Source organism: Gavia stellata, unplaced genomic scaffold, assembly GCF_030936135.1.
Source record: "Gavia stellata isolate bGavSte3 unplaced genomic scaffold, bGavSte3.hap2 HAP2_SCAFFOLD_1182, whole genome shotgun sequence".
Classification (NCBI taxonomy): domain Eukaryota; kingdom Metazoa; phylum Chordata; class Aves; order Gaviiformes; family Gaviidae; genus Gavia; species Gavia stellata.
This window is the reverse complement of record NW_026776491.1, coordinates 1-27850: the sequence shown is the minus strand read 5'-3', so window position 1 is coordinate 27850 and position 27850 is coordinate 1. Positions and strand designations below refer to the sequence as shown.

Genomic DNA, 27850 nt, shown 5'->3' with positions numbered 1-27850 from the left:
TGAGAGACCGGCAGACGCGGAAGGATCGGGGTGAGGGGCCGGGGGGGGGGGGCGGGGCGGGACAGGCCACCGGGGGTCATAGCGGCGGCGGGGGGGGGCAGAGGGGCCCGGTACCGGGGGTCATAGCGTCGGGGGAGCGGGCTAGAGGGCCCGGTACCGGGGAACCACAGAGCGGGGGGCGGGAGGGGGCAGAGGGCTCCGGTACATGGAGTGAGGGCGGCGGGGGTAGAGGGGCCCGGTACGGGGGGTCGTGGTGGTGGGGGGCGGCAGAGGGGCCCGGTACCGGAAGGACCATAGAGCCGCGGGGGGGGCTAGAGGGGCCCGGTACCGGTAGTACCACAGAGAGGAGCGGGCCAGAGCGGCCGGTACCGGGGTGATAGAGGCGGCCTGCGCGGGGCCCGGGACCTCCAGGGGGGTTAGAAGGGACTCCCGGGGAGGGCCGGGGGGCACCGTAGAGCGACGGGTCCTCCGGGGGCGGGAGGGCCTCCCGAGACCATAGAGAGCGGCCTGGCCGTGCGGAGGGCCGCGGGGGGGCGCTCTGGGCCCGCACCAGCGAGTTGGCGGCGGGAAGACTCGTGGGGACGCTCTGGAAGAGACGAACCATAGAGAGGAGGGGGCGGGGGGGGGGGGAGCGTCCTCCTCGCCTGGCGATTGGCTGGGCTTCCTGTTGCCATGACGAAGGGGCGGGGCCTGGGGGCAGTGGGGCGGGGCCTGGGGTAAATCAGCTGAAGGGGGGGGGATTTGGGGGGCAGCTGGGCCCGGGGGGGTAATAAATGCCCCTGGGGGGTTAATAAGTGTCCCTGGGGTGTCAGTGCCTGTGGGGGGGTAATAAATGCCCTGGGGGGGTTAATAAGTGTCCCTGGGGGTGTCAGTGCCTGTGGGGGGGGTAATAAATGCCCTGGGGGGGTTAATAAGTGTCCCTGGGGGTGTCAGTGCCTTTGGGGGGGGTAATAAATGCCCCTGGGGGGTTAATAGTGTCCCTGGGGGTGTCAGTGCCTTTGGGGGGGGGTAATAAATGCCCCTGGGGGGGTTAATAAGTGTCCCTGGGGGTGTCATTGCCTTTGGGGGTGGTAATAAATGCCCCTGGGGGGGTTAATAAGTGTTCCTGGGGGTGTCAGTGCCTGTGGGGGGGGTAATAAATGCCCCCTGGGGAGGTTAATAAGTGTCCCTGGGGTGTCAGTGCCTTTGGGGGGGTAATAAATGCCCCTGGGGGGGTTTAATAAGTGTCCCTGGGGGTGTCAGTGCCTTTGGGGGGGTAATAAATGCCCCTGGGGGGGTTAATAAGTGTCCCTGGGGGTGTCAGTGCCTTTGGGGGGGGTTAATAAGTGTCCCTGGGGTGTCAGTGCCTTTGGGGGGGGTAATAAATGCCCCTGGGGGGTTAATAAGTGTCCCTGGGGTGTCAGTGCCTTTGGGGGGGGTAATAAATGCCCCTGGGGGGGTTAATAAGTGTCCCTGGGGGTGTCAGTGCCTTTGGGGGGTAATAATGCCCGTGGGGGGGTTAATAAGTGTCCCTGGGGTGTCAGTGCCTTTGGGGGGGGGGGTAATAAATGCCCCTGGGGGGGTTAATAAGTGTCCCTGGGGGTGTCACTGCCTTTGGGGGGGGTAATAAATGCTCCTGGGGGGTTAATAAGTGTCCCTGGGGGTGTCAGTGCCTTTGGGGGGGGGTAATAAATGCCCCTGGGGGGTTAATAAGTGTCCCTGGGGGTGTCAGTGCCTGTGGGGGGGGTAATAAATGCCCCTGGGGGGGTTAATAAGTGTCCCTGGGGTGTCAGTGCCTTTGGGGGGGTAATAAATGCCCCTGCGGGGGTTAATAAGTGTCCCTGGGGGTGTCAGTGCCTTTGGGGGGGGTAATAAATGCCCGTGGGGGGGTTAATAAGTGTCCCTGGGGGTGTCAGTGCCTTTGGGGGGGGGGTAATAAATGCCCCTGGGGGGTTAATAAGTGTCCCTGGGGGTGTCAGTGCCTTTGGGGGGGTAATAAATGCCCCTGGGGGGGTTAATAAGTGTCCCTGGGGGTGTCAGTGCCTGTGGGGGGGGTAATAAATGCCCCTGGGGGGGTTAATAAGTGTCCCTGGGGGTGTCAGTGCCTTTGGGGGGGGTAATAAATGCCCCTGGGGGGTTAATAAGTGTCCCTGGGGGTGTCAGTGCCTTTGGGGGGGGTAATAAATGCTCCTGGGGGGGTTAATAAGTGTCCCTGGGGGTGTCAGTGCCTGTGGGGGGGGGGGTAATAAATGCCCCTGGGGGGTTAATAAGTGTCCCTGGGGTGTCAGTGCCTTTGGGGGGGTAATAAATGCCCCTGGGGGGGTTAATAAGTGTCCCTGGGGGTGTCAGTGCCTGTGGGGGGGGTAATAAATGCTCCTGGGGGGGTTAATAAGTGTCCCTGGGGGTGTCAGTGCCTTTGGGGGGGGTAATAAATGCCCCTGGGGGCGTTAATAAGTGTCCCTGGGGGTGTCAGTGCCTTTGGGGGGGGGTAATAAATGCCCCTGGGGGCGTTAATAAGTGTCCCTGGGGGTGTCAGTGCTGTGGGGGGGGTAATAAATGCCCTGGGGGGGTTAATAAGTGTCCCTGGGGGGTGTCAGTGCCTGTGGGGGGGGTAATAAATGCCCTGGGGAGGTTAATAAGTGTCCCTGGGGGTGTCAGTGCCTTTGGGGGGGTAATAAATGCCCCTGGGGGGTTAATAAGTGTCCCTGGGGGTGTCAGTGCCTTTGGGGGGGTAATAAATGCCCCTGGGGGGTTAATAAGTGTCCCTGGGGGTGTCAGTGCCTTTGGGGGTGGTAATAAATGCCCCTGGGGGGGTTAATAATTGTCCCTGGGGGTGTCAGTGCCTTTGGGGGGGGGTAATAAATGCCCCTGGGGAGGTTAATAAGTGTCCCTGGGGGTGTCAGTGCCTTTGGGGGGGCTAATAAATGCCCCTGGGGGGGTATCAGTGTCCTGGGGGGGCAACGGAGTGCTCTGGGACAGACCCCACGTGGCATCGTGATGCCCCCCCGCCGTGTCCCCTCCCTGTCCCCCCTTTCGTGTCACCCCCATGTCTCTATTTGCCCCCCCTGTGTCCCCCCCCATGTCTCCCCATGTCCCACCCTGCTCTCCTCCTCCCATTTCTTCCTGTCCCCCACATCCATGTCCCCCCTTGTCCTCCGTGTCCCCCCCATCTGTGTCCCTCGTCTCCATGTCCCCCACGTCTGTGTCCCCACCACGTTCATGGTCCCCTTGTCTTTGGCCTTTTGTGTCCCTCGTGTCCATGTCTCCCATGACCATGTCCCCCACGTCCCCAATGTCCGTGTACCCCAATATTCACGTCCCCATCTCCGTGTCCCCCCGTGTCCATCTCCCCATGTTCATGGCCCCCTCCATGCCCTGTGTCCCCTCCCTGCCCGTGTCCCTTCAATCTCCGTGTCCCACATCCCCCTGTCTGTGTCCCCATGATGTCCACATCCTCCATGTCCGTGTCACCCCCACCCATGCCCCCTGTGTCCCGCCACATCCCTGTGTCCCCCATATCCGTGTCCCTCATGTCCGTGCCCTCCCCATCTGTGTCCCCGATGTCCGTGTCCCACCTGGCCGTGTCCCAGGCGCCGCTGCCGCCATGGACCTGCTGTTCGGGCGCCGGAAGACGCCGGAGGAGCTGCTGCGGCAGAACCAGCGGGCGCTGGCCCGTGCCATGCGGGAGCTCGACCGCGAGCGCCAGAAGCTCGAGGCGCAGGAGAAGAAGATCATCGTTGACATCAAGAAGATGGCCAAGCAGGGCCAGATGGTGAGAGGACACCACGGGGGACACGGTGGGGACGTGGAGGGCATCAGGAGACTGTAGAGGGGATGGGAGAATAGGGGGGGACAAGGGGACAGTTGTGGGGACCCAGGATGACGAGGACTCCAGGGGACTGTTGTGGGGACCAGGGGACATGGTGGGGACAGGAGAATGCAGAGGGGACGTGGGGACACGGAGGGGACCAAGAGACTGCGGTGGGGACAGGGTGATGCAGAGTGGAGCAGGGGATGTGGAGGGGACGTGGGAATGTGAAGGATGTCAGGGCACTGCAGAGGGGAGCAGGGGACACGGAGGGGACCAGGGGACTTGTTGGGGACCAGGGGATGTGGAGGGATCCAGGACTCTTGGAGGGGACCATGGTGGGGACATGGTGAGGATTGGGACGCTTGGGGGGACCAGGGGAGCAGGGAGGGACCAGGAGACATGGAGGGGGCCTGGGGGACAGTGGTGGGACCTGGGGACCACGGAGGGGACTTGAATGCTGGGGGAGACCAGGGACCATGGTGGGTCTAGGGGACGCGCAGGGACATGGTGCTTGGAGAGCACCAGGGAGCACGATGGGGACTGGGGGGGGGATCATGGAAATCCCAAGTGCCCATGGTGGGTACAAAGGAGACTGTTGAGATGGTGATGGGGACCGTGGTGGGCCCTGAGGGACACAGAGGGGTCCCTGGAGATCCCCTTGGCCTCTTGGGGGACCTCATGGCTGCTCGATGTTCCCCCCTTGGCCTTCAGGATGCGGTGAAGATTATGGCAAAGGATCTGGTGCGGACGCGGCGCTACGTGAAGAAGTTCATCACCATGAGGGCCAACGTCCAGGCCGTGTCCCTCAAGATCCAGACCCTCAAGTCCAACAACTCCATGGCCCAGGCCATGAAGGGCGTCACCAAGGCCATGGCCACCATGAACCGGCAGGTAGGTGCCGTGGGGATGTCCCCAAGGCTGTGGCTGCTGTGAGATGCTCCATGGGGATGTCCCAAAGCTGTGACCATCATTACCTGCCCCAGGGTGGCCACGGGGATGTCCCCATGGCTGTGGCCACCGTGAGCTGCCCTGGAGCGGCCGTGAGGACATCCCAAAGACTGGCCACCACAAGCTGCCCCAGGGGAGACCCCAAGGCTGTGGCCACCACAAGTTGCCCTGACCTGCCCATGAAGATGTCCCTAAGACCATGGCTACCACCAGCTGCTTCAGGGGAGACATCCCTGTGGCCAAGGCCACCGCAAGCTGCTTGGGGTGGCCATGAAGATGTCCATGAGACTGTGGCAACCATGAGCTGCCACAGAGAATGTGCCCAAGGCCACGGCCCCAGAAACCACACAGGGTGGGTGTGGGGGACTGTAGCCACCACAAATGACCCGAGATGGCCGTGGGGACATGCCGAAGGCTGTACCCACCATGAACTGTCCAACATGGCCATGGGGACATCCCTGTGTCCCTGTGTGCCATGTGCCATGTTCCTGTGTCCCCCCCCAGCTGAAGCTGCCCAGATCCAGAAGATCATGATGGAGTTTGAGAAGCAGGCGGAGATCATGGACATGAAAGAGGAGCTGATGAACGATGCCATCGATGACGCTATGGGGGATGAAGACGATGAGGAGGAGAGGTGGGGGACATGGCGGGGACAGGGGGTTGTGGGGGACGGGGACACTGGGGTGGAGGACATGGCGGGGGCGTGTGGAGAAGGATGTGGTGGGACAAAGACAGAGGAGACGGGGATGTGGGAGATTAGGGACAGTGGGGACACAAGGGGACAGGGAAAAGGAGAACGTGGTGGAATGGGACGTGGGACAAGGACGTTTGGCTCATGGACACGGGAGCGTGGCGGGGGACAGAAAGGGGGGGACATGATGGGATGTAGACCTGGTGGGACATGGACGTGGGGGAACAGGGATGCGGTGGGGTGGGGACCTGGTGGGGACATAGGGCAGGACGTGGTGGGACAAGGACGTGGTAGGGTTGAGAACATGGAGGGTCATGGAGAAAGACATGAGAAGGGGATGTGGTGGGGTGGGGACACGAGGGGACAGAGACATGGGGACATCGGGGTCATGGAGGCAGGGATTTGGGGGACATGGGGAATGGGGACACGGTGTGGGAGTCATGGGGGGCACACGGAGAGGGGGACATGGTAGAATGGAGATACGGAGGACATGGAAGACGGGGACATGGTGGGGTGGGGACATGGGGACACAGCGGGCATGAGGGGACAGGAAGGTGGGGACATGTGGGCTGAGGACATGGGGGGACACATGGGGACACCCTGGGTGGGCTGGGGAGGGATGGGGACTTGTGGGGTATGGGATGCCGGGAAGGTTGGGGACATCGTGAGTGGGGACAGAGCAGGTAAGGGGACACTGAGGCTGGGTCAGGGGACACTGGGGGGGACCCGGCGTGACCCCTGACCCCCTTGTCCCCGCAGCGACGCGGTGGTGTCACAGGTGCTGGATGAGCTGGACTGAACCTCACCGACGAGCTGGCCAGTGAGTGGGGCTGGGGGGGGCGGGGGGCGCAATTTGGGGTCGGGGGGTGTTTGGGGGGGGCTGGGGGGGTAGTTGAACATCTGGGGGGCATTTTGGGGGATTTAAAGGGCCCCTCGGGGCATTGGGGAGCCAGGGGGGGTATTTGAGGGGTCGGGGGGGGTAATGGGTGGTGGATACAGGACTGGGGGGGGCATTTTGGGGGGCACGGGGGTCATGGCTGAGGGGTATTTTGGGGGTATTTAAGGGGCCCTGGGAGGCATTGGGGCACTGGGGGGGGCATTTTGGGGGTAGAGGGGTACTTCAGGGGTCTGGGGGGATTTGGGGGGATCTGGGGGGGGTAATGGGTGGTGGATACAGGTCTGGGGGGGGCATTTTGGGGGGCACGGGGGTATTTAGGGGGTCTGGGGGGATTTGGAGGGATATTTGGGGGGCAGGGGGGGATCTGGGAGAGTACTTGGGGTACCTGGGGGGTATTTCAGGGGCCTGGGGAGCATTTGGAGGGGGGTGATGGGTGGTGGTGACCCCCTGACCTCTGCCCTTTGCCCCCAGCCCTGCCCCCGCCAGGGGGGTCGCTGGCAGCGGGGGAGGGGCGGGCGCCCGAGGCCGCGGCTGCGCTGGCCGATGCCGACGCCGACCTGGAAGAGCGCTCAAGAACTTGCGCCGGGACTGACCCCCGACCTCTGACCCCTGACCCCCGACTGGACCCTTCCCCGACACCCTGCGACCCCGAAGTTGAACCCTGCTGCTCTGCGACCCCGGGGTTGACCCCCCCCGCGCCCTACGACCCTGGGGTTGACTTCAGTGACCTGTGACCCCGGAGCTGCCCTGCGGTGACCTCCGACTCCGTGTGACCTGCGCTCACCACCCTGACCCCTGCGATGACCTTTGACCTTGGCCAACAGTGACCCCGCCGCCCCTGATCCCTGCGTGGCCTCTTGGTGACTTGTGCCCCTAAGGATGACCCTTGACCTCTGGCCTTGACCTCTGGTGACCTGTGACCCCCCCTGGGGCTGACCCCCAGTGACCTTTGACCTTGCCCAACCCTTTCTGGGCCGGGGGGGGCATCTCAGACACACTACAGGACCTCGGCTTCCCCCTGGGGGGATTTGCCCCCCCCCCCCCGGCACTGTTTGCCCCCCTCTTCTGGGGCATTTCCCCCCCCCCGGGGGTATTTGCCCCCCTCTTCTGGGGCATTTGCCCCCCCCGGCGCTGTTTGCCCCCCTCTTCTGGGGTATTTGCCCCTCTCTTCTGGGGCATTTGCCCCCCCCGGGGGTATTTGCCCCCCTCTTCTGGGGTATTTGCCCCCCTCTTCTGGGGCATTTGCCCCCCCCGGGGGTATTTGCCCCCCTCTTCTGGGGCATTTGCCCCCCTCTTCTGGGGCATTTGCCCCCCCCGGGGTTATTTGCCCCCCTCTTCTGGGGCATTTGCCCCCCTCTTCTGGGTTATTTGCCCCCCTCTTCTGGGGTATTTGCCCCCCTCTTCTGGGGCATTTCCCCCCCCCCGGGGCTATTTGCCCCTCTCTTCTGGAGCATTTGCCCCCCCCGGGGGTATTTGCCCCCTTTATCTGGGTTACTGACTCTTTCTTGGGGTATTCCCCCCCCCCCCCCGGGGGTATTTCCCCCCCCTCCGGGAGCTCTTTGCCCCCTTCTTTGCATTATTTGCCCCCTCTTGGGGGTATTTGCACTCCCCCCCCCGGGGTATTTGCCCCTCTTGGGGGTCTTTGCCCCCCCCCGGGGCAGCTGAACCGGGGCAATAAAGGGCGCACGTTGGTACCTGCTGCCTCCCCCACTGCTGCTTCCTGGGGGGGGGGGGGGGCGGTGCCACCCAGTATGGGACTGGGAGCACTGGGAGGGGGGGTTGGGTGTGGGGGGGGGTTCACTGGTGACTGCTGTGGGGTGGCGGAGGGTGGGCCCGGATGGCTGGGTCCTTCCTGGGTGGGGGCTCCGGGTGCCTGGGTTCCTCACTGGGTGGGAGGGGGGTGCTTAGTTTGGGGTCCCGGGCGCCTGGGTCCCTCCTGGGTGGGGGTCCCTCCTGGGTGGGGGTCCCGGGCGCCTGGGTCACTCCTGGGTGGGGGTCCCTCCTGGGTGGGGGTCCCGGACGCCTGGGTCCCTCTCCTGGGTGGGGGTCCCTCCTGGGTGGGGGTCCCAGGCGCCTGGGTCCCTCTCCTGGGTGGGGGTCCCTCCTGGGTGGGGGTCCCGGGTGCCTGGGTCCCTCCTGCCTGCCTCTCCCCTCCCGCTGCCAAGCCCCCACCAAACCACCGAACATCCCATTTCCGCCCTAAAAACCGTCATTTTGGGGTAGATGAGAAAACACTGCGTGGCCACAGCAGGCACCGCCCCGTTTCGGGGCAAAAACCCCAAACCACTGTGTCCTCGCTGCAAAAACTTCTCTTTTTTGGGGGAATCCCCCCCAAATTTATCACTTGCACGGATTTTGGGTCTGTTGGCTGATTTCTTTTGCGTCCTAGAGACGTGCGGGTGATCCGAGTTGGTTCTAATTCGCTTTGATTTGCAGATTTGAAGCAGAAAATGCAGATTATTTTTTACAAAAGCGATTTTTTTTCAGCGTGGAAAAAACCAGGGATTTATGTCTTTTTTTTTCCCGGAAATACCGATTTCTGAGCGGCGTTTTGGGGTGAGAGGAACCGCTTTGGGTACGCGAAACCTGCGGGGTGCCTGGCGACGGGCGTTTCGTGCCGCTTGCGGGTGCTTTTTAGGTGTCAGTAACATGTTTTTCCTGATTGCGAAGAATAAAAAGCAATGCTAAATTTATGCAAAAAGTAGAAAAATTGCCAAATTTCTGATAACAGTCCTCCCTCCGCTTTTTTTTTTTCCTTTTTTTTTTGCATTTATTCGCACTTCTCTTCCTGTTCAGACTTTGATCTTTCCCAGGGCTCGCATGTCTGCGGGCGAGCTCAGCTGCGCTGGAAAACACCCCTCTGGTCTAGAAGTGACCCAAAAAGGACCGAAAACACCCCAAAAAAAAGGAATTTACATCCAAGCGGGAGCAGAGGCGAGGTAGGGAGCACACCGTGGGGCAGCAAACCGCGGGCGAACGCCAGTTGGGATTTATATCGAGCTCACGGCTTGTGGATAAAACATCCAGCAGAACCCAAAACGGTTGGTTTTAGCCCCAAAATGGGGAGCTGGGGCATTTGGGAGCCCCTGCAAAGATGGGACCGCTGAGGCCGGTTTGCCGGGTCGGGAGGAGGACGTGGCCGTGGGGCTGCGAAAATTATTACGTTTCTTTATTAAAAATCTATATTTAAATCGCAGCCTCCGGAGGTGGCCGGTGGGATGCCGACATGCGAGGTATGGCGCTTTGCGGGGCACGGTTTGGGGTTATTTGGGGGATTTTTAACCGCTTCAGGGGAAAAAAAGGATGCTTCCTAGCTCCTAGAAAAGAATAATTGAAACAAGTAAATAAAATAATAAAAGAAATATAATAAAATTAAAAAAAGAGAGTTGTTATGAGCGAGCGCTGTGTTGCATTTCCCAGCCTCTCCCTTTTCCCAGCCTTTCCCCTCCGGGCTGGGTAAAAATAAAAGCCGTGTCAATACAACCAGGTGGGATTTCACCCCAAAAACCAGACAGAGGGATGTCAGGATACGGCCACGACCCGAATCCTGGCCAGGGAGTAGCCCTTGAGGCGTGGGATGGTGAGACAGGGCTTGGAGGGGTGACACCTCCCCTGGTCTTCTTCACAGCTATTCCTCGCCGCCGCCCTCCTCTTCCTCGGAGGAAGCAGCGGGGCTGACGGAGCTGCCAAAACCCCGCCGGTGGGACTGGTGGGAAGACCTCTGCAGCCCCTGGGTGAGTCTTGCTCTCTGGTGGGTTGACCTTGGCTGGCTGGCAGACGCCCACCCAGCCGCTCTCTCCCCTTCCTTGGCCGGAACGGGAAGAAAATAAGACGAAAAGCTCGCGGGTTGAAATAAAGTCCAGGAGATCACGCACCCGTTATCGTCGTGGGCAAACCAGACTCGACTTGGAGGAGGTTAATTTAGTTTATTGGTAATTAAAAGTAGAGTAGGATGGTGAGAAACAGACAAAACTAGAAACACCGTCTCCCCCAGCTTCTTCCCAACCTCAGCTTCACTCCTGTCTCCTCTACCTTCTTCTCCCCACCCTGAGCGGCGTAGGGGAATGGGGCTGTGGTCAGTTCATAACGCCTACGGGAATCCAGTCCTTCATGAACTGCTCCAGCGTGGGTTCCTCCTGTGGGCTGCAGTCCCTCCGGATGAACCTGCTCCAGCGTGGGCTCTCCACAGGCTGCAGTCCTTCAGGTTCAACCTGCTTGGGCTCTCCACGGGCTGCAGTTCTTCAGGATGAAGCTGCTCCAGCGAGGGCTTTCCATGGGCTGCAGACCTTCAGGATGAACCTGCTCCAGTATGGGCTCTCCACGTGCTGCAGTCCTTCAGGATGAAGCTGCTCCAGCGTGGGTCCTTCCTGTGGGCTGCAGACCTTCAGGATGAACCTGCTCCAGTGAGGGCTTTCCACGTGCTGCAGTCCCTCAGGATGAAGCTGCTCCAGCGAGGGCTTTTCATGGGCTGCAGTCCCTCAGGATGAACCTGCTCCAGTATGGGCTCTCCACAGGCTGCAGTCCTTCAGGATGAAGCTGCTCCAGCGTGGGTCCTTCCCGTGGGCTGCAGACCTTCAGGATGAACCTGCTCCAGTATGGGCTCTCCACGTGCTGCAGTCCCTCAGGATGAACCTGCTCCAGCGTGGGTCCTTCCCGTGGGCTGCAGACCTTCAGGATGAACCTGCTCCAGCGAGGGTCCTTCCCATGGGCTGCAGTCCCTCAGGATGAACCTGCTCCAGCGTGGGCTTTACACAAGCTGCAGTCCCTCAGGATGAACCTGCTCATCTCCACGTGCTGCAGTCCCTCCGGATGAACCTGCTCCAGCGTGGGCTCTCCACAGGCTGCAGTCCTTCAGGTTCAACCTGCTTGGGCTCTCCACGGGCTGCAGTTCTTCAGGATGAAGCTGCTCCAGCGAGGGCTTTCCATGGGCTGCAGACCTTCAGGATGAACCTGCTCCAGTATGGGCTCTCCACGTGCTGCAGTCCTTCAGGATGAACCTGCTCCAGCGCGGGTCCTTCTTGTGGGCTGCAGACCTTCAGGATGAACCTGCTCCAGTGAGGGCTTTCCACGTGCTGCAGTCCCTCAGGATGAAGCTGCTCCAGCGAGGGCTTTTCATGGGCTGCAGTCCCTCAGGATGAACCTGCTCCAGTATGGGCTCTCCACAGGCTGCAGTCCTTCAGGATGAACCTGCTTGTCTCCATGTGCTGCAGTCCTGCAGCATGAACCTGGTCCAGTGTGGGCTCTCCACGTGCTGCAGTCCCTCAGGATGAACCTGCTCCAGTGTGGGTCCTTCCCGTGGGCTGCAGACCTTCAGGTTCAACCTGCTCCAGTATGGGCTCTCCACAGGCTGCAGTCCCTCCGGATGAACCTGCTCCAGCGTGGGCTCTCCACAGGCTGCAGTCCTTCAGGTTCAACCTGCTTGGGCTCTCCACGGGCTGCAGTTCTTCAGGATGAAGCTGCTCCAGCGAGGGCTTTTCATGGGCTGCAGACCTTCAGGATGAACCTGCTCCAGTATGGGCTCTCCACGTGCTGCAGTCCTTCAGGATGAACCTGCTCCAGCGCGGGTCCTTCCCGTGGGCTGCAGACCTTCAGGATGAACCTGCTCCAGTGAGGGCTTTCCACGTGCTGCAGTCCCTCAGGATGAACCTGCTCCAGCGTGGGCTCTCCACAGGCTGCAGTCCCTCAGGATGAAGCTGCTCCAGCGAGGGCTTTTCATGGGCTGCAGTCCCTCAGGATGAACCTGCTCCAGTATGGGCTCTCCACAGGCTGCAGTCCTTCAGGATGAACCTGCTTGTCTCCACGTGCTGCAGTCCTGCAGCATGAACCTGGTCCAGCGTGGGCTCTCCACGTGCTGCAGTCCCTCAGGATGAACCTGCTCCAGTGTGGGTCCTTCCCGTGGGCTGCAGACCTTCAGGTTCAACCTGCTCCAGTATGGGCTCTCCACAGGCTGCAGTCCCTCCGGATGAACCTGCTCCAGCGTGGGCTCTCCACAGGCTGCAGTCCTTCAGGTTCAACCTGCTTGGGCTCTCCACGGGCTGCAGTTCTTCAGGATGAAGCTGCTCCAGCGAGGGCTTTCCATGGGCTGCAGACCTTGAGCATGAACCTGCTCCAGTATGGGCTTTTGACGTGCTGCAGTCCCTCAGGATGAACCTCCTCCAGCGTGGGTCCTTCCCATGGGCTGCAGACCTTCAGGATGAACCTGCTCCAGTATGGGCTCTCCACAGGCTGCAGTCCCCCAGGATGAACCTGCTCATCTCCACGTGCTGCAGTCCTGCAGCATGAACCTGCTCCAGCGTGGGCTTTCCACATGCTGCAGTCCCTCAGGATGAACCTGCTCCAGCGTGGGCTCTCCACAGGCTGCAGTCCTTCAGGTTCAACCTGCTTGGGCTCTCCACGGGCTGCAGTTCTTCAGGATGAAGCTGCTCCAGCGAGGGCTTTCCATGGGCTGCAGACCTTCAGGATGAACCTGCTCCAGTATGGGCTCTCCACGTGCTGCAGTCCTTCAGGATGAACCTGCTCCAGCGCGGGTCCTTCCCGTGGGCTGCAGACCTTCAGGATGAACCTGCTCCAGTATGGGCTCTCCACGTGCTGCAGTCCCTCAGGATGAACCTGCTCCAGCGTGGGTCCTTCCCGTGGGCTGCAGACCTTCAGGTTCAACCTGCTCCAGCGAGGGTCCTTCCCATGGGCTGCAGTCCCTCAGGATGAACCTGCTCCAGCGTGGGCTTTACACAGGCTGCAGTCCCTCAGGATGAACCTGCTCCAGCGTGGGCTTTACACAAGCTGCAGTCCCTCAGGATGAACCTGCTCATCTCCACGTGCTGCAGTCCCTCCGGATGAACCTGCTCCAGCGTGGGCTCTCCACAGGCTGCAGTCCTTCAGGTTCAACCTGCTTGGGCTCTCCACGGGCTGCAGTTCTTCAGGATGAAGCTGCTCCAGCGAGGGCTTTTCATGGGCTGCAGACCTTCAGGATGAACCTGCTCCAGTATGGGCTCTCCACGTGCTGCAGTCCTTCAGGATGAACCTGCTCCAGCGCGGGTCCTTCCCGTGGGCTGCAGACCTTCAGGATGAACCTGCTCCAGTGAGGGCTTTCCACGTGCTGCAGTCCCTCAGGATGAACCTGCTCCAGCGTGGGCTCTCCACAGGCTGCAGTCCCTCAGGATGAAGCTGCTCCAGCGAGGGCTTTTCATGGGCTGCAGTCCCTCAGGATGAACCTGCTCCAGTATGGGCTCTCCACAGGCTGCAGTCCTTCAGGATGAACCTGCTTGTCTCCACGTGCTGCAGTCCTGCAGCATGAACCTGGTCCAGCGTGGGCTCTCCACGTGCTGCAGTCCCTCAGGATGAACCTGCTCCAGTGTGGGTCCTTCCCGTGGGCTGCAGACCTTCAGGTTCAACCTGCTCCAGTATGGGCTCTCCACAGGCTGCAGTCCCTCCGGATGAACCTGCTCCAGCGTGGGCTCTCCACAGGCTGCAGTCCTTCAGGTTCAACCTGCTTGGGCTCTCCACGGGCTGCAGTTCTTCAGGATGAAGCTGCTCCAGCGAGGGCTTTCCATGGGCTGCAGACCTTGAGCATGAACCTGCTCCAGTATGGGCTTTTGACGTGCTGCAGTCCCTCAGGATGAACCTCCTCCAGCGTGGGTCCTTCCCATGGGCTGCAGACCTTCAGGATGAACCTGCTCCAGTATGGGCTCTCCACAGGCTGCAGTCCCCCAGGATGAACCTGCTCATCTCCACGTGCTGCAGTCCTGCAGCATGAACCTGCTCCAGCGTGGGCTTTCCACATGCTGCAGTCCCTCAGGATGAACCTGCTCCAGCGTGGGCTTTCCACAGGCTGCAGTCCTTCAGGTTCAACCTGCTTGGGCTCTCCACGGGCTGCAGTTCTTCAGGATGAAGCTGCTCCAGCGAGGGCTTTCCATGGGCTGCAGACCTTCAGGATCAACCTGCTCCAGTATGGGCTCTCCACGTGCTGCAGTCCCTCAGGATGAACCTGCTCCAGCATGGGTCCTCCCCGTGGGCTGCAGACCTTCAGGATGAACCTGCTCCAGTGTGGGCTGTCCACATGCTGCAGTCCTTCAGGTTCAACCTGCTCCTCCGTGGGTCCTTCCCACGGGCTGCAGTCTTTCAGGATGAACCTGCTCCAGCGTGGGCTCTCCATGGGCTGTAGGGGAAACCTCTTCTCCGGCACCTGGAGCACTTCCTCACCCTCCTTCTTCACCAACCTCGGTGTCTTCAGGGTTGTTTCTCTCACATTTTCTCATTTCTCTTTTTCACAGCATTTTTTAGCCCTTCTCAAATACGTTATCAGAGAGGTACCACCAACATCACTGGTGGGCTCAGCTTTGGCCAGGGGTGGTTCCGTTTTAAAGCCAGCTGGACGCAGCTGTGTCCAATGTGGGGCAGCTCAATGACTCTTGTCACAGAGGTCACTGCTGCAGCCCCCCCCGCCCAAAGCCTGGCCACGTAAACCCAGTACATGGTCTCATCCATCCCTCTGTCCTCCAACGCGTGAAGGTCTCTGCTCTTCTGATTTTTAGCAGGATTGCCCCCCATTTTGCCCCCCCAAATTTAAGAAGGGTTGGTTGAGATGTCTTACTTATCGTTTTCTTGGCCATCCGTGCTGGGACAAGCGCGGGGTGTTGCACACCAGCAGCTTCCCCAACGGGGTGGGTCTATGCAGGACATCGCTCCGACAGCTTCGAGCCGGTGGGGCAGGATGGAGGCATCTCATTTCACCAAAATCCCCCATTTCCTCCCCACAGCCACCAGCTGGAGCTTTCCCCGGAGGAAGCGAGATGAGGAGCCACCTTCATACCTAAAGTGGGTGACTTTTGAAGGCACACTGCCTGCCGATGCCGTCTCCAACTGGAACGGCTACGCCAAGAGGATGGAATATGTCTGCTCAACTGAGCTGCGTGACTGCAACACCGGTGCCTACGTCCCCGAGCGAGGCCCCTTCTGCTTCTTCCCATATGGAGAACGGGAGTGGAGCACCCACAACTTCAAGGTGTTGGTCAACGTGGGAGACTTCGAGGTGCTGGGTTGGGTGGATGGCTCCTTCGGCAGCGTTCCCGAAAATGCCGTGGAGGGTTGCCCATTCGTTGATGTCTTCGTTGGGAGGAACCGCTACGGCTTGGGCAAGATCTCCAGAGCGGAGAGGGCTGCCTTTGTGGTGGTGGATGGTGAGGAGGTTTGGTTCAAGTGGTACCAAGTCTTGGTGGTCAAGAAGGGCCCGGCAGATGTCACCATCTCCGATGTCCACTACAACATGAGCGGGGTGGTGGAGCGTGGGGAGGACATCACCCTGACGAAGACCACGGTGAGGAACGAGGGCTGCCAAGGGGTGCGTAAAGCTGTCACCTTGGAGGAGGCCACTGAGATGGAGCACGACTGGGAGATGGACCAGAGGGTCTTCACCACCATCCGTGGGATGTTGCGAGCCGCCCTCTTGACCTTCAATGGGACAGGCTGGGAGGTCACCAACGTCACCAACATCTCCTGGCTGGGGGGAGCCAGCATCAGCGAGTACGTTGTCCATACCCACATGGTGGAGGAGGAGATGCAGCCCCGGACGGCATGCACGGTGGCCCTGAAGGGACGTCGGTTGGATGTCCGCATCCCCTTCACCGCGCAACTGACCCGTGATTTTGGCAACGGTCAACCGCACCGTGTCGCTGCGACGGGGTGGGCTCGCAGCCGGGTGGTGGTGGGTGTCTGGGCCGGCGTCCAGGAGTGCTGGCCCATCGCCGACATCCCACCATGCCGGGCGTAGGGGATGGTGAGGCGGATCGGTGTATCTGCTTCTTGCAATCTGCTTTTTCTTTTTTCCCCCCTGCAAATAACTACCGTCTCCTCCCGAAATGGGATGGCAGCAACCTGCAATGCAGAAAAATGCAATTATTTTGCCTTCTGTATTTTCTGTTTTCATGGCATAACCTTCATCCCTCTCTGAAATGACACGGCAACAACGTGGAATGCAGAAAAATGGGGTTTTTTTCAGTCTGCGTTTTCTATTTTCTCCAAAATAACCTCCATCTCTCCCCAAAAAGACACAACAACAACAACGTGAAATACAGAAAAATGCTATTTTTGCAGTCTGCATTTTCTATTTGTTTCCCCAATAACCTCCATTTCTCCCCAAAACAGGACGGCAGCTGTGCTGGATGCAGAAAAATGAGTTTCTTGTGGTCTCTATTTTTCCTTTTTTCCACCATAACTTTCATCGAGCGCCTCTCTTGGACCTAGCAGAGCAGCTACCCATTGAGGAACCTCTCTCCACCCAGAGCTGGATGGACATAATTTCCTGCTGCGGCACCCATGTTTGTCATTTCTTCTTGCGTTTTGTGAAAAATGCTTGCAGATCAAACAAATTCAGCTGTGTGGTTCGCTAGAACGCTCCCAAAATGTGATTTAATAAGAGAAGGGGTGAGGAAGAAGGAAAAAAACCTGAAATAATGGATGGAAATGGAACCACTCATCTCAGGATGATGGTGGAGGCTGTGTCTCTTGGAGGACGCTCATGGAGATGGCATCATCTGAGGATGATGGTGGAGGCTGTGTCCTTGGTAGGCACTCATGGAGGTGGCATCATCTCAGGATGATGGTGGAGGATGCTCATGGAGGTGGCATTATCTGAGGATGATGGTGGAGGACACTCATGGAGGTGGCATCATCTCAGGATGATGGTGGAGGCTGTGTCCTTGGAGGACACTCATGGAGGTGGCATCATCTCAGGATGATGGTGGAGGGCGCTCATGGAGGTGGCATCATCTGAGGATGATGGTGGAGGACACTCATAGAGGTGGCATCATCTCAGGATGATGGTGGAGGCTGTGTCCTTGGAGGACACTCATGGAGGTGGCATCATCTCAGGATGATGGTGGAGGGCGCTCATGGAGGTGGCATCATCTGAGGATGATGGTGGAGGACACTCATAGAGGTGGCATCATCTCAGGATGATGGTGGAGGCTGTGTCCTTGGTAGGCACTCATGGAGGTGGCATCATCTGAGGATGATGGTGGAGGCTGTGTCCTTGGATGATACTCATGGAGGTGGCATCATCTCAGGATGGTGGTGGAGGTCACTCACAGAGGTGGCATCATCTCAGGATGATGGTGGAGGATGCTCATGGAGGTGGCATCATCTGAGGATGATGGTGGAGGACACTCATGGAGGTGGCATCATCTGAGGATGATGGTGGACGATGCTCATGCAGGTGGCATCATCTGAGGATGATGGTGGAGGCTGTGTCCTTGGAGGACGCTCATGGAGGTGGCATCATCTCAGGATGATGGTGGAGGGGCGCTCATGGAGGTGGCATCATCTGAGGATGATGGTGGAGGACACTCATAGAGGTGGCATCATCTCAGGATGATGGTGGAGGCTGTGTCCTTGGTAGGCACTCATGGAGGTGGCATCATCTGAGGATGATGGTGGAGGCTGTGTCCTTGGATGATACTCATGGAGGTGGCATCATCTCAGGATGGTGGTGGAGGTCACTCACAGAGGTGGCATCATCTCAGGATGATGGTGGAGGATGCTCATGGAGGTGGCATCATCTGAGGATGATGGTGGAGGACACTCATGGAGGTGGCATCATCTGAGGATGATGGTGGACGATGCTCATGCAGGTGGCATCATCTGAGGATGATGGTGGAGGCTGTGTCCTTGGAGGACGCTCATGGAGGTGGCATCATCTGAGGATGATGGTGGACCAAAGCCCCCACCCGGCGCCCAAGGGATTAACCCTCTCCTTGCCTCCCCCCTCCCTTTCCTGCCAAGGCAGGAGCGACAACGGAGCCAACCAATCGCTGCGCGGGTGGGGCGGCCGCCCCGCCCACCATTTGCAGAGGGGGGGCCGTGGCTCCCCGGAGGGTTTTGGGGGGGGGGTCCAGGAAGACACTGGGGGGGGGGGGGGTGTCTCGGGGGGTCCCTGAGAGCTGGGGGGTACAGAGGGGTTGAGGGTCCTGGAATGCTGGGGGGGTCCAGGGGGCTGGGGGGGGGGTTCAGAGATTTGGGGAGACCCCAGATTGTCTTGGGGGGTGTCCCTTAGAGGGCTGGGGGTGTACGATGCATTGCTAGCACCGCGCTGCACTGCACCCCGCTGCACTGCACTGCAACCACTGCAGCGCAGTTGCTGCCCCGCACTGTGCCGCAACGTGCTGCAGTGCAACCGATGCGCAGGATCGCAACCGTCCTGCCGCGCAGCGAGCGCCGTGCCGCAGCGCAAACTGTGCGCTGTATTTTAAGCGCCAGGCTGCAGCGCAAGCGCTGGGCTGCAACCCTGGTGCTGCAGGGCAAGCTATACGCTGCATTTGCAGTGTTGCGCTGCAGCACGAGACTGGCGTGGCAACGTGAATGCAACGCTGCAGCACAAGTCTGACACTGCAGTGCAAGTGCAACGCTGCAACACAAGCCTGGCGCTGCAATGCAAATGCAACCCTGCAGCGCAAGCCTGGCATTGCAATGCAAATGCAATGCTGCAGCAGAAGTGCAACACTGCAGTGCAAGCCTGCGCTGCAGTGCAAGTGCAATGCTGTAACACAAGCCCACGCTGCAATGCAAATGCACCGCTGCAGCGCAAGCCTGGCACTGCAATGCAAATGCAATGCTGCAGCGCAAGTGCTACACTGCAATGCAAATGCAGTGCTGCAGCGCAAGTGCAACGCTGCAGTGCAAGCCTGGCACGGCCATGCAAGCCTGCTGCTGCAATGCAAATGGAACACTGCAGCGCAAGCACAATGCACCAGGCCGCGGACAACAAAATGCAGTGCAAGGCTGTGCACAGCCCAAGTGCAGTGGTGCACTGGATGCAGCACTGCAGCTGCAGTCCCCGTTGCAGATGCAGCACAAACTTGATGGCGCATAGCGAAAGCCACGTTGCATGGTGGTGCGCTGCAAGCGCCCTGCACTGTACAAACCACCTTGTGCCGCTGCAAGTGCAGCGTGCAATGCCGCAGCGTGAGGCACAGCTGCGAGCAGCACTGCAAGCTCCCACCACCTCAGCACTGCATTGCGAGCCCCAGGCTGCGCAACAAGCGCAACAGCCCCCCCCCGCCCCTGCCCGGTGTGGTGCTGCAAGCCCCACGCCCCAGCCGAAGCACCCCACTGCATCGCTGCGCTGCTGCCGCTGCGCTGCACCGGGCACACCAGGCTGCTCAACAGCCCCGGGATGCATTTCGGCTGCAACCTCCCCTATTGAACGCGCTCGTCCCCCCGCATGCCGCAAGAAAAAACCCACGAAGCAGTGCAGAGAGGTGGCTAAAACCGTCGTTACAGCAAAGGGGGGGCAAAAATTGGGGAGGGGTGAACCCGCCGGGAGCGGGGAAGCGGAGCCGCGCAGGGCTGCCCAAGCCACCCCGGCACCCGTGGCGAGCCCCGGGTGAGCGGCCGGTGAGGTAGGTTGGTCTCCGAAATTTAAGGCCCGGGGCGGGGGGACGGCGGGAGGGGAGGGCGCTCGCCGTGATGAATAAATACCAAAAAGGGGGGATAAAAAAGGTGAGTTGCAACTGGAGATGCCCAAGTGGAAGGGAAGACGGGGTGTGCCGGTGGCGGGGTTATGGTGGAGGGAGATGGACGTGCCCAGAGGAGATGGGCGAGGGAGCAGGGAGCCACCAGGCTCACGGGGGACATCAAGGATCAGTTCGTCTTCAGCCCCAGCCGTCTTACAGCTCCTTTGGGACATTGTCCTGGAGCCACCAGGCTCATGGAGGACATCAATCATCAGCTCATCACCCCCCCATCCATGTTGCATCTCCTCTGGGACCAAGGAGCCATATCTTGGAGCCACCAGGCTCACAGGGGTCATCAATCATCAGTTCGTCTTCACCCCCAGCCGTCTTACAGCGCCTTTGGGACACTGTCCTGGAGCCACCAGGCTCACGTGGGACATCAGTCATCAGGTTGTCTTCACCCCTAGCCATGTTGCATCTCCTCCAGGACCAGGGAGCCATGTCCTGGAGCCAGCAGGCTCATGGAGGACATCAATCATCAGCTCATCATCCCCCCATCCATGTTGCATCTCCTCTGTGACCAGGGAGCCATATCATGGAGCCACCAGGCTCATAGGGGTCATCAATCATCAGCTTGTCTTCACCCCCAGCCATGCTACATCTCTGGGATGCAGTGTCCTGGAGCCACCAACCTCATGGAGGACATCATCATCTCACCATCCATGTTGCATCTCCTCTGGGATCAGGAAGTTGCATCCTGGAGCCACCAGGCTCAATGGGGGATCTCAGTCATCAGCTCATCTTCACCCCCAACTGTGTTGCATCTCCTTCAGGACCAGGGAGCCACGTCCTGGAGCCACCAGGCTCATGGAGGACATCAAGCATCGGCTCATCATCCCCCCATCCATGTTGCATCTCCTCCGGGCAAACGAGTCCATCTGCAGCAGACGCGTGGCACCGGCTGGCAAGGAAACCAGCACCGGCCATCCGGGGCATCCGCCAGGTCCACCCCACCCACCCAACCTCAACCGTCCCCCATGGTGGCCCCCCATCATCACCTCCTCCGCCAGGATGAAGCGGTGCTGCCCTCTTCATCCTCCCCACCACCAAACCTCATCACTTGTCCCTGGCGGCCACCCGGGCGTGGATGCGCGTGTGCCGGGCGAGGGAGGACTTGTTGCTGAAGCTCTTCCCGCAGTGGGGACAGGGGAAGGGTCTCTCGCCCGTGTGCGAGCGCTCGTGCACCGTCAGGTCCGCCAAGTACTTGAAGCTCTTGCCGCAGGCGCCGCAGGGGTAGGGTCGCTCCTCGGTATGGCTCCGTTGGTGCATGGTGAGGTTGGACTGTTGGCTGAAGCGTTTGCCGCAGGCGGCGCAGGGGTAGGGTCGCTCGCCGGTGTGCGACCGTTGGTGCTTGTTGAGGTCCGATGGGTTGGTGAAGGTCTTGCCGCAGGAGCCGCAGGCGTAAGGACGCTCACCCGTGTGTAGCCGTTGGTGGGTGGTGAGGGTGGAGAGGTGGCCGAAGCTCTTGCCGCAAGCCCCGCAGGCGTAGGGCTTCACCCCCGTGTGGGTTCGCTGGTGGGTCTTCAGGTGGGTCAACCGGCCGAAGCTCTTGCCGCACTCACCACAGGGGTACGGACGGTCCTTCCCCTGCGCTGACGGCTCCCGCTTCACCCAGGGCTTCTCTGGGCTCCTGGTGTCCTCCACCGGTCCGGGCAGACCTTGGGTGAGGGGCTGTGGGAAGGTGATGGGATCCCGTGGGATCTGTCGCCGGTGAGGCCCTCTCCGGGTGGGGTTCCTGACCACCGGCATGACCTGGAGGGTGCTGGGTGGGTGCAGGGGGTCTTGCCGTTGCAAAACGGATGCCTCCGTGTCTCTGCTCGCCATGGTGGGACCTGCTGGGGGGGAAGGAGAAGATGCTTCATGAGTTGGTTCTCAATGGAGGACACCGCCCTTCTCCTCTGACCCCACCACCCCACTCCTCTGATCTCCTCCAGCAACGGTGGAGATGGTCCAGCTCCCACCGTTGAGCGAAACCCCAAATCCGTCCATGGATGGCCATCAGGCCATGCTGGGACAGGGATGAAGACAAGGCCACCTCAGCAGAGGATCCCAGCCGGTCCGACAGGGAAGGACGGCTGCAGGAGGACTTGGAGAGGAGCCCACCGTGCTCCAACCATCATCCCCAAAACACCACAACTCCTTAAAGCAGCATTTCCAGCATCGTCGTGAAGGAGAAGCTGATGCTGGAGGAAGGGAACAAGATTTTGGGGCTCGTGGTTTCTAGAGGACAAACGTGGAGAACAAGAGCTCTCTACGGACGCTCATGATCTTCACTCCAAGATCTCCATCCTTCTCCAACTTCTCCGCAACTCAGGAGATGGCCGTCTCCCAGCTTCCCACGCTGGCGTGGACATCTCGCATACATCTCCCAGCCCTTCTTGCTTCAGTTTGGCTTTCGAGCCCAAGGAGACCTTTCTTCTCACACCGCAACGGGGCTCAAGATCACACATGGTGGCACCACTGCAAGAGTCTCCATCTGGATCCTTCTTGGGGTCACGTCTTTCTTCTTTCTCAACACCCCAAGAGTTTTCCCAGCACCAGGACCTTATTTTTAGCCCTTCCCCCCCCTCTTTGCCCTCACTCATCCTCCACCAAGAGCAACAAAACACCCCAAAAAAGAGTAATGACACCCTGGGCGCAGCCGTGGGGAGGACCAGACGGGGCCAAGCCCATCGCAGGAGACACCCCACCACCTCCAAGCCCCTCTGGCTCCTACTGCAGCTTCTTCACCCCCTTTTTTTGGGGAGGGGGGGGTGAAGAATCTCTTTCCTTCAGCCCGTTACCTGTTTCCTGCAGGTGCCGCTCCTCTTCCTCGGGGACAAACCTGACCTTGCCCCGGGCCACCTCCTCCCGCCAGCCGTCCCCAGAGGGCAGCTGGGGCGACTCCGATGGGGGGCTCAGTGGGTCACCGCCACTTCGGGGTCCTCCGCATCCCCTGAGGCCACCTCCTCCACCTTCACACGCACCGTCACCTGTGGGACCCAAGGAAAAAGGGGCACCCAGGGGCTGCAGAGGGGAGTTGGGTGCCCGGGACCCCCAGGGGCTGCAGAGGGGGAGTTGGGTGCCCGGGACCCCCAGGGGCTGCAGAGGGGAGTTGGGTGCCCGGGACCCCCAGGGGCTGCGGAGGGGAGTTGGGAGCCCGGGACCCCCCACCCTCCTGCCTTTCCAGGATCAGTTTTGGGGGTGTCCTGTGGGGATGAGCTCAAAAGCAATGCCGGGGGGGTGGCTGTGCCCAGTTTTGGGGGGCAGGAGGATGGGAGCTCCTTGCAAACCCCCTCCTGGGGCAGGATCCGGCTGCTGCTCTCACCTGCTGCTCCCAAATCCCATCGGGATCTCCCTGTCCCAACTGGAAGCTCTCGGCCAAGGCGATGGCTTGGGCACAGGATTCGGGATGTCGGACCCAGACCCAGCTCTGGATTTCCTCGGGAAGGATGCTGAGGAATTGCTCCAGCACCAGCAGCTCCATGATCTGCTCCTTACTCCGCACCTCCGGCCGTAACCAACCCTGCGACAGCTCCCGTAACCGCCGGCAAACGTCCCGTGGTCCTGACGCCTCCTGGTACCGGAATTGCCGGAAGCGCAAGCGACGCATCTCCGTCCCGGCACCACCGGCGCCACCGCCATGGAGTGCTGGTACCAACCGCCGTGCCCACTCCCCCCCGGGGCCAGCGGCGTCTCTCGGCCACCCGCTCCAAGGACACCGGGGACCCCCCTGCGTCCTCCTCCGGGCACGGCGAGGGGGGGGCACGGGGCTGGGGGGACACCGGCGGCCCCCCTCCGGTTGCAGCCGCCAGCGGGGGTCGCGTGGTCGGGGTCTCCATGCTGCTGGGCTCCGTCGCTGCTCTGTCTCCCCCCTCGCTCTCCCGGGGGGGGTGTGATGTCGGGTGGGGGGGGGCTTTGCAAAGCAGCTGGTGGGGTGGGCTCTGCGGGGGGGGGCGAGGAGAACAGGACATTGCTTCGCAAAGACCCCCCCCATTGTGTTCCCTCAGCTTTGTAACCCCCCCACCCGCCGAGGACTATGCAATGTGCCCACCCCCCAGCATGCAAAGCCCCCCCAGGACCATGCGATGTGCCCCCCCCCCCCATCCACACCCTTGCAAGAGCTCTGCAAAGCTTGCAAAGACCCTTCCCCAGCCCCCCAGCTTTGCAAATCACCCCCCAGGACCACGCAATATCCCTACCCCCCCCCCCTCAGCTTTCAAAGCCCCCGGGTATTACAACGTGCCCCCCCCCCCCCAAACTGACTCCCAGCCTTGCAAAAGTCCCACAAATCTTGCAATGCCACGTGCCCCCCACCCCCAGCTTATCCCCCCCCCCAACCGTGCAACATCCCCTCCCCATCCCCCAGCTTACAAAGCCCCCAGGTTCTTGCAATGTACCCCCCCCCCCCCCGTCCCCATCCTGCCCCCCCCCCGCTTTGCAAGCTCCCCTCAGCAGCGTGTAATACGCCCCCCCGGCCTTGCAACCCCCCCCCCCCCCCCAGTTCTTGCAATGTGCCCCCCCACCTCCCGGCCTTTCAAAGCCCCCAGGACCACGCGATGTGCCCCCCCGCCCCACCCCCCCACCTTGCAAAGCCCCCTCCCTCCAGCCTCGCAAAAGCTCCGGGAACCTTGCAAAGCGCCCCCCCCCCCCCCCCCGTGCCTTGTACCCCCCCAGGACCATGCAATTGCCCCCCCCCCCGCCCCAGGACCATGCAAAGCCCCCCCCCTCCCCGTGCCTTGTACCCCCCCAGGACCATGCAAAGCCCCCCCCGGCCATGCAATCCCCCCCCCAGGACCATGCAATTGCCCCCTCCCCCTCCCGCCCCAGGACCATGCAAAGGCCCCCCCCCCGGCCATGCAACACCCCCCAGGACCATGCAACCGCCCTCCCCCCGCCCCAGGACCATGCAAAGCCCCCCCCCCCGGCATTGCAACCCCCCCCAGGACTATGCAAAGCCCCCCCCGGCCATACAACACCCCCAGGACCATGCAACCGCCCCCCCCCCCCCGCCCCAGGACCATGCAAAGCCCCCTCCCAGCCTTGCAACCCCCCCAGGGCCATGCAAACCCCCCTCCGGCCTTGCAACCCCCCCCAGGACTATGCAAAGCCCCCCCCGGCCATGCAACACCCCCCCAGGACCATGAAACCGCCCCCCCCCCCGCCCCAGGGCCATGCAAAGCCCCCCCCGGCCATGCAATCCCCCCCCAGGACCATGCAACCGCCCCCCCCCCCGCCCTAGGACCATGCAAAGCCCCCCCCCAGCCTTGCAACCCCCCCAGGACTATGCAAAGCCCCCCCGGCAATGCAAGCCCCCCCCAGGACCATGAAACCGCCCCCCCCCCGCCCCAGGACCATGCAACTGCCCCCCCCCCGGACCATGCAAAGCCCCCCCCCCCCGGCATTGCAGCCCCCCCCTGCCTATGCAAAGCCCCCCCCCCACCTTGCAGCCCCCCCGGCCCCGCAGCCCCCCCCGGACCTGGGGTCCCCCCGCCGCAGCCCCGCCGCTCCCCGCTCGCCGACACAAAGGGCCGGAGCGGCCCGGCCCGGCCCCGCCGCCCCCCCCCACCCCACCCCCCCCGGGCCCCCCCCCCGCCCCGCGGTGGCCGTCGCCGCCGTCACTCAGCGCCGGGACCGGCCTTAACCCTCCGCAGCCCGGAGCCGCCGGCGGCGCGGAAAGGGTTAACACCCCCCCCCCAACCCCCCCGCCCGGGGGGGGGGCCCTGTGCACCCTGACACCCCCAAAGTGTGCGGCCCCCCCCCCCCCCCCGCCCTGTGCGCCCCATTGCACCCCCAAAATGTCACACACCCCCCCCGTGCACCCCCGCCCTGGGCACCCCAGGACCCCCCATCGCCCCCCCTTTCCATTCCCCCCCCCGTGCCCCCCCCAAACTGTGGGCCCCACTGCACCCCCCCGTGCACCCCCAAACTGCACCCCCGACCCTGTGCACCCCACTGCACCCCAAAATGTCACACACACACACACCCCCGTTCACCCCCGCCCTGTGCACCCCACTGCACCCCAAAAATGTCATACCCCCCCGTGCCCCCGCCCTGTGCACCCCAGGAACCCCCCATCACCCCCCCTTTCCATTGCACCCCCCCCGTGCCCCCCAAACTGTGCGCCCCATTGCACCCCCCCGTGCACCCCCAAACTGCACCCCGACCCTGTGCACCCCACTGCACCCCCAAAATGTCATACCCCCCCCGTGCCCCCGCCCTGTGCACCCCAGGACCCCCCCATCACCCCCCCTTTCCATTGCACCCCCCCCGTGCCCCCCAAACTGTGCGCCCCACTGCACCCCGCCGTGCACCCCCAAACTGCACCCCGACCCTGTGCACCCCACTGCACCCCAAAAATGTCACCCCCCCCCCCGTGCACCCGCCCTGGGCACCCCAGGACCCCCCCATCGCCCCCCCTTTCCATTGCATCCCCGCGTGCCCCCCCCAAATTGTGCGCCCCACTGCACCCCCCCCCGTGCACCCCCAAACTGCACCCCCACCCTGTGCACCCCACTGCACCCCAAAATGTCCCCCCGTGCCCCCGCCCTGTGCACCCCAGGAACCCCCCCATCACCCCCCCTTTCCATTCCCCCCCCCGTGCCCCCCCAAACTGTGCGCCCCACTGCACCCCCCCGTGCACCCCCAAACTGCACCCCCCACCCTGTGCACCCCACTGCACCCCAAAAATGTCATACCCCCCCCGTGCACCCGCCCTGTGCACCCCAGGACCCCCCATCGCCCCCCCTTTCCATTGCAACCCCCCTTGTGCCCCCCCAAACTGTGCGCCCCACTGCACCCCCAAAATGTGCCCCCCCCCGCACCCCATTGCCCCCCTTTCCTGTGCACCCCATGACCCCCCCCCCCTTTTGCAACCCCCCCTTTCCATTGCATCCCCCCCCCCACCGTGCACCCCCCCCGTTGCACCCCCATCCCTGTGCACCCCACTTCGGCACCCCCCCCCCGCACCCCCCCCATTGCGCACACCCCCCCCCCCCCCCAAACACCCCTTGGCCCCTTTCGGCCGCCGTAACGGGGGGGGCAGCGAGGAAAACCCCCGCGTAGGGCTCCATTGGGCGAATGTGCTGTCAATCACGCTGAGGCCCGCCCCCCTCCCCGAGCTGGACCCGTGGGAACGCCCTCCTACGGCAGGGGGCGTGAGTGACAGCGCGGCGGGCCAGTGGGCGAGCGGAAGAGGGCGAATGGGCGGGACCGGGGCGAGGAGGACACGCCCCCTCCCAGCACTCGCGTGGGGAGGGGGGAGCACGGGGTGCTCGGCGCTGCGCAGGGGGTGTCCCCCACCCCCGGGTGCTGGGTGCTGCAGGAGGGGTGTCCCCCACCCGTGGGTGCTGCCCGGGGGGGATGACCCCCACCCCGGGGTGCTGGGTGATGGACGGGGGTGTCCCCCACCCCTGGGTGCTGGGTGATGCACTTGAGGTGCTTATGCCCCGGGTGCTGGGTGCCCCCCCCACCCCCGGGTGTCCCCCCACCCCCGGGTGCCCCCCCACCCCGGGTGCTGGGTGCTGCAGGAGAGGTGTCCCCCCCACCCTTGGGTGCTGCCCGGGGGGGATGACCCCCCACCCCCGGGTGCTGGGTGATGCACGGGGGTGTCCCCCACCCCTGGGTGCTGGGTGATGTAGGAGGGGTGTCCCCCCACCCTTGGGTGCTGGGTGCTGCAGGAGAGGTGTCCCCCCACCCCCGGGTGCTGCCCGGGGGGGGTGTCCCCCCACCCTTGGGTGCTGGGTGATGCACGGGGGTGTCCCCCCACCCCTGGGTGCTGGGTGCTGCAGGAGGGGTGTCCCCCCACCCTTGGGTGCTGCCCGGGGGGGATGACCCCCACCCCTGGGTGCCCCCCCACCCCCGGGTGCCCCCCACCCCTGGGTGCTGCCCGGGGGAGATGACCCCCACCCCCCGGGTGCTGGGTGATGCACGGGGGTGTCCCCCACCCTTGGGTGCTGGGTGCTGCAGGAGAGGTGTTCCCCCCACCCTTGGGTGCTGCCCGGGGGGGGTGCCCCCCCACCCCTGGGTGCCCCCCACCA

At 62.3% G+C, this 27850-nt stretch overlaps 3 protein-coding genes across 3 annotated transcripts; 2 read left to right on the top strand and 1 right to left on the bottom strand.

The window, feature by feature from the left end:
• The first annotated feature begins 3583 nt into the window (after positions 1-3583).
• Positions 3584-7358, top strand: CHMP2A (charged multivesicular body protein 2A). The gene is given in 7 exon segments (XM_059834644.1): positions 3584-3751; positions 4502-4685; positions 5243-5372; positions 6189-6217; positions 6220-6249; positions 6799-6894; positions 6897-7358. Coding segments are annotated over 7 exon segments (660 nt in total). The 3' UTR covers positions 6920-7358.
• A 1723-nt stretch (positions 7359-9081) lies between these two features.
• On the top strand, positions 9082-16349 carry LOC104254711 (natterin-3). The gene is made up of 4 exons (XM_059834643.1): positions 9082-9266; positions 9525-9560; positions 9956-10061; positions 15084-16349. The coding sequence occupies exons 2-4, from the start codon at positions 9546-9548 to the stop codon at positions 16091-16093; spliced, it is 1131 nt and encodes a 376-aa protein (XP_059690626.1). The 5' UTR covers positions 9082-9266; positions 9525-9545; the 3' UTR covers positions 16094-16349.
• Positions 16350-20888: 4539 nt separating this feature from the next.
• LOC132321037 (zinc finger and SCAN domain-containing protein 22-like) lies at positions 20889-23462 on the bottom strand (the record flags this gene model as incomplete). Its single annotated transcript, XM_059834641.1, has 4 exons — positions 20889-21664; positions 22616-22706; positions 22748-22804; positions 23140-23462. Coding segments are annotated over 4 exons (1247 nt in total), but the record flags the coding sequence as incomplete, so codon positions are not given.
• Between the last annotated feature and the right edge of the window lie 4388 nt (positions 23463-27850).

Excerpts from the sequence above, each read along its gene's own strand:
- LOC104254711 (XM_059834643.1), top strand. Across the intron at positions 10,062-15,083 it reads AAGACCTCTGCAGCCCCTGG|CCACCAGCTGGAGCTTTCCC; the intron begins GTGAGTCTTGCT and ends TCCTCCCCACAG.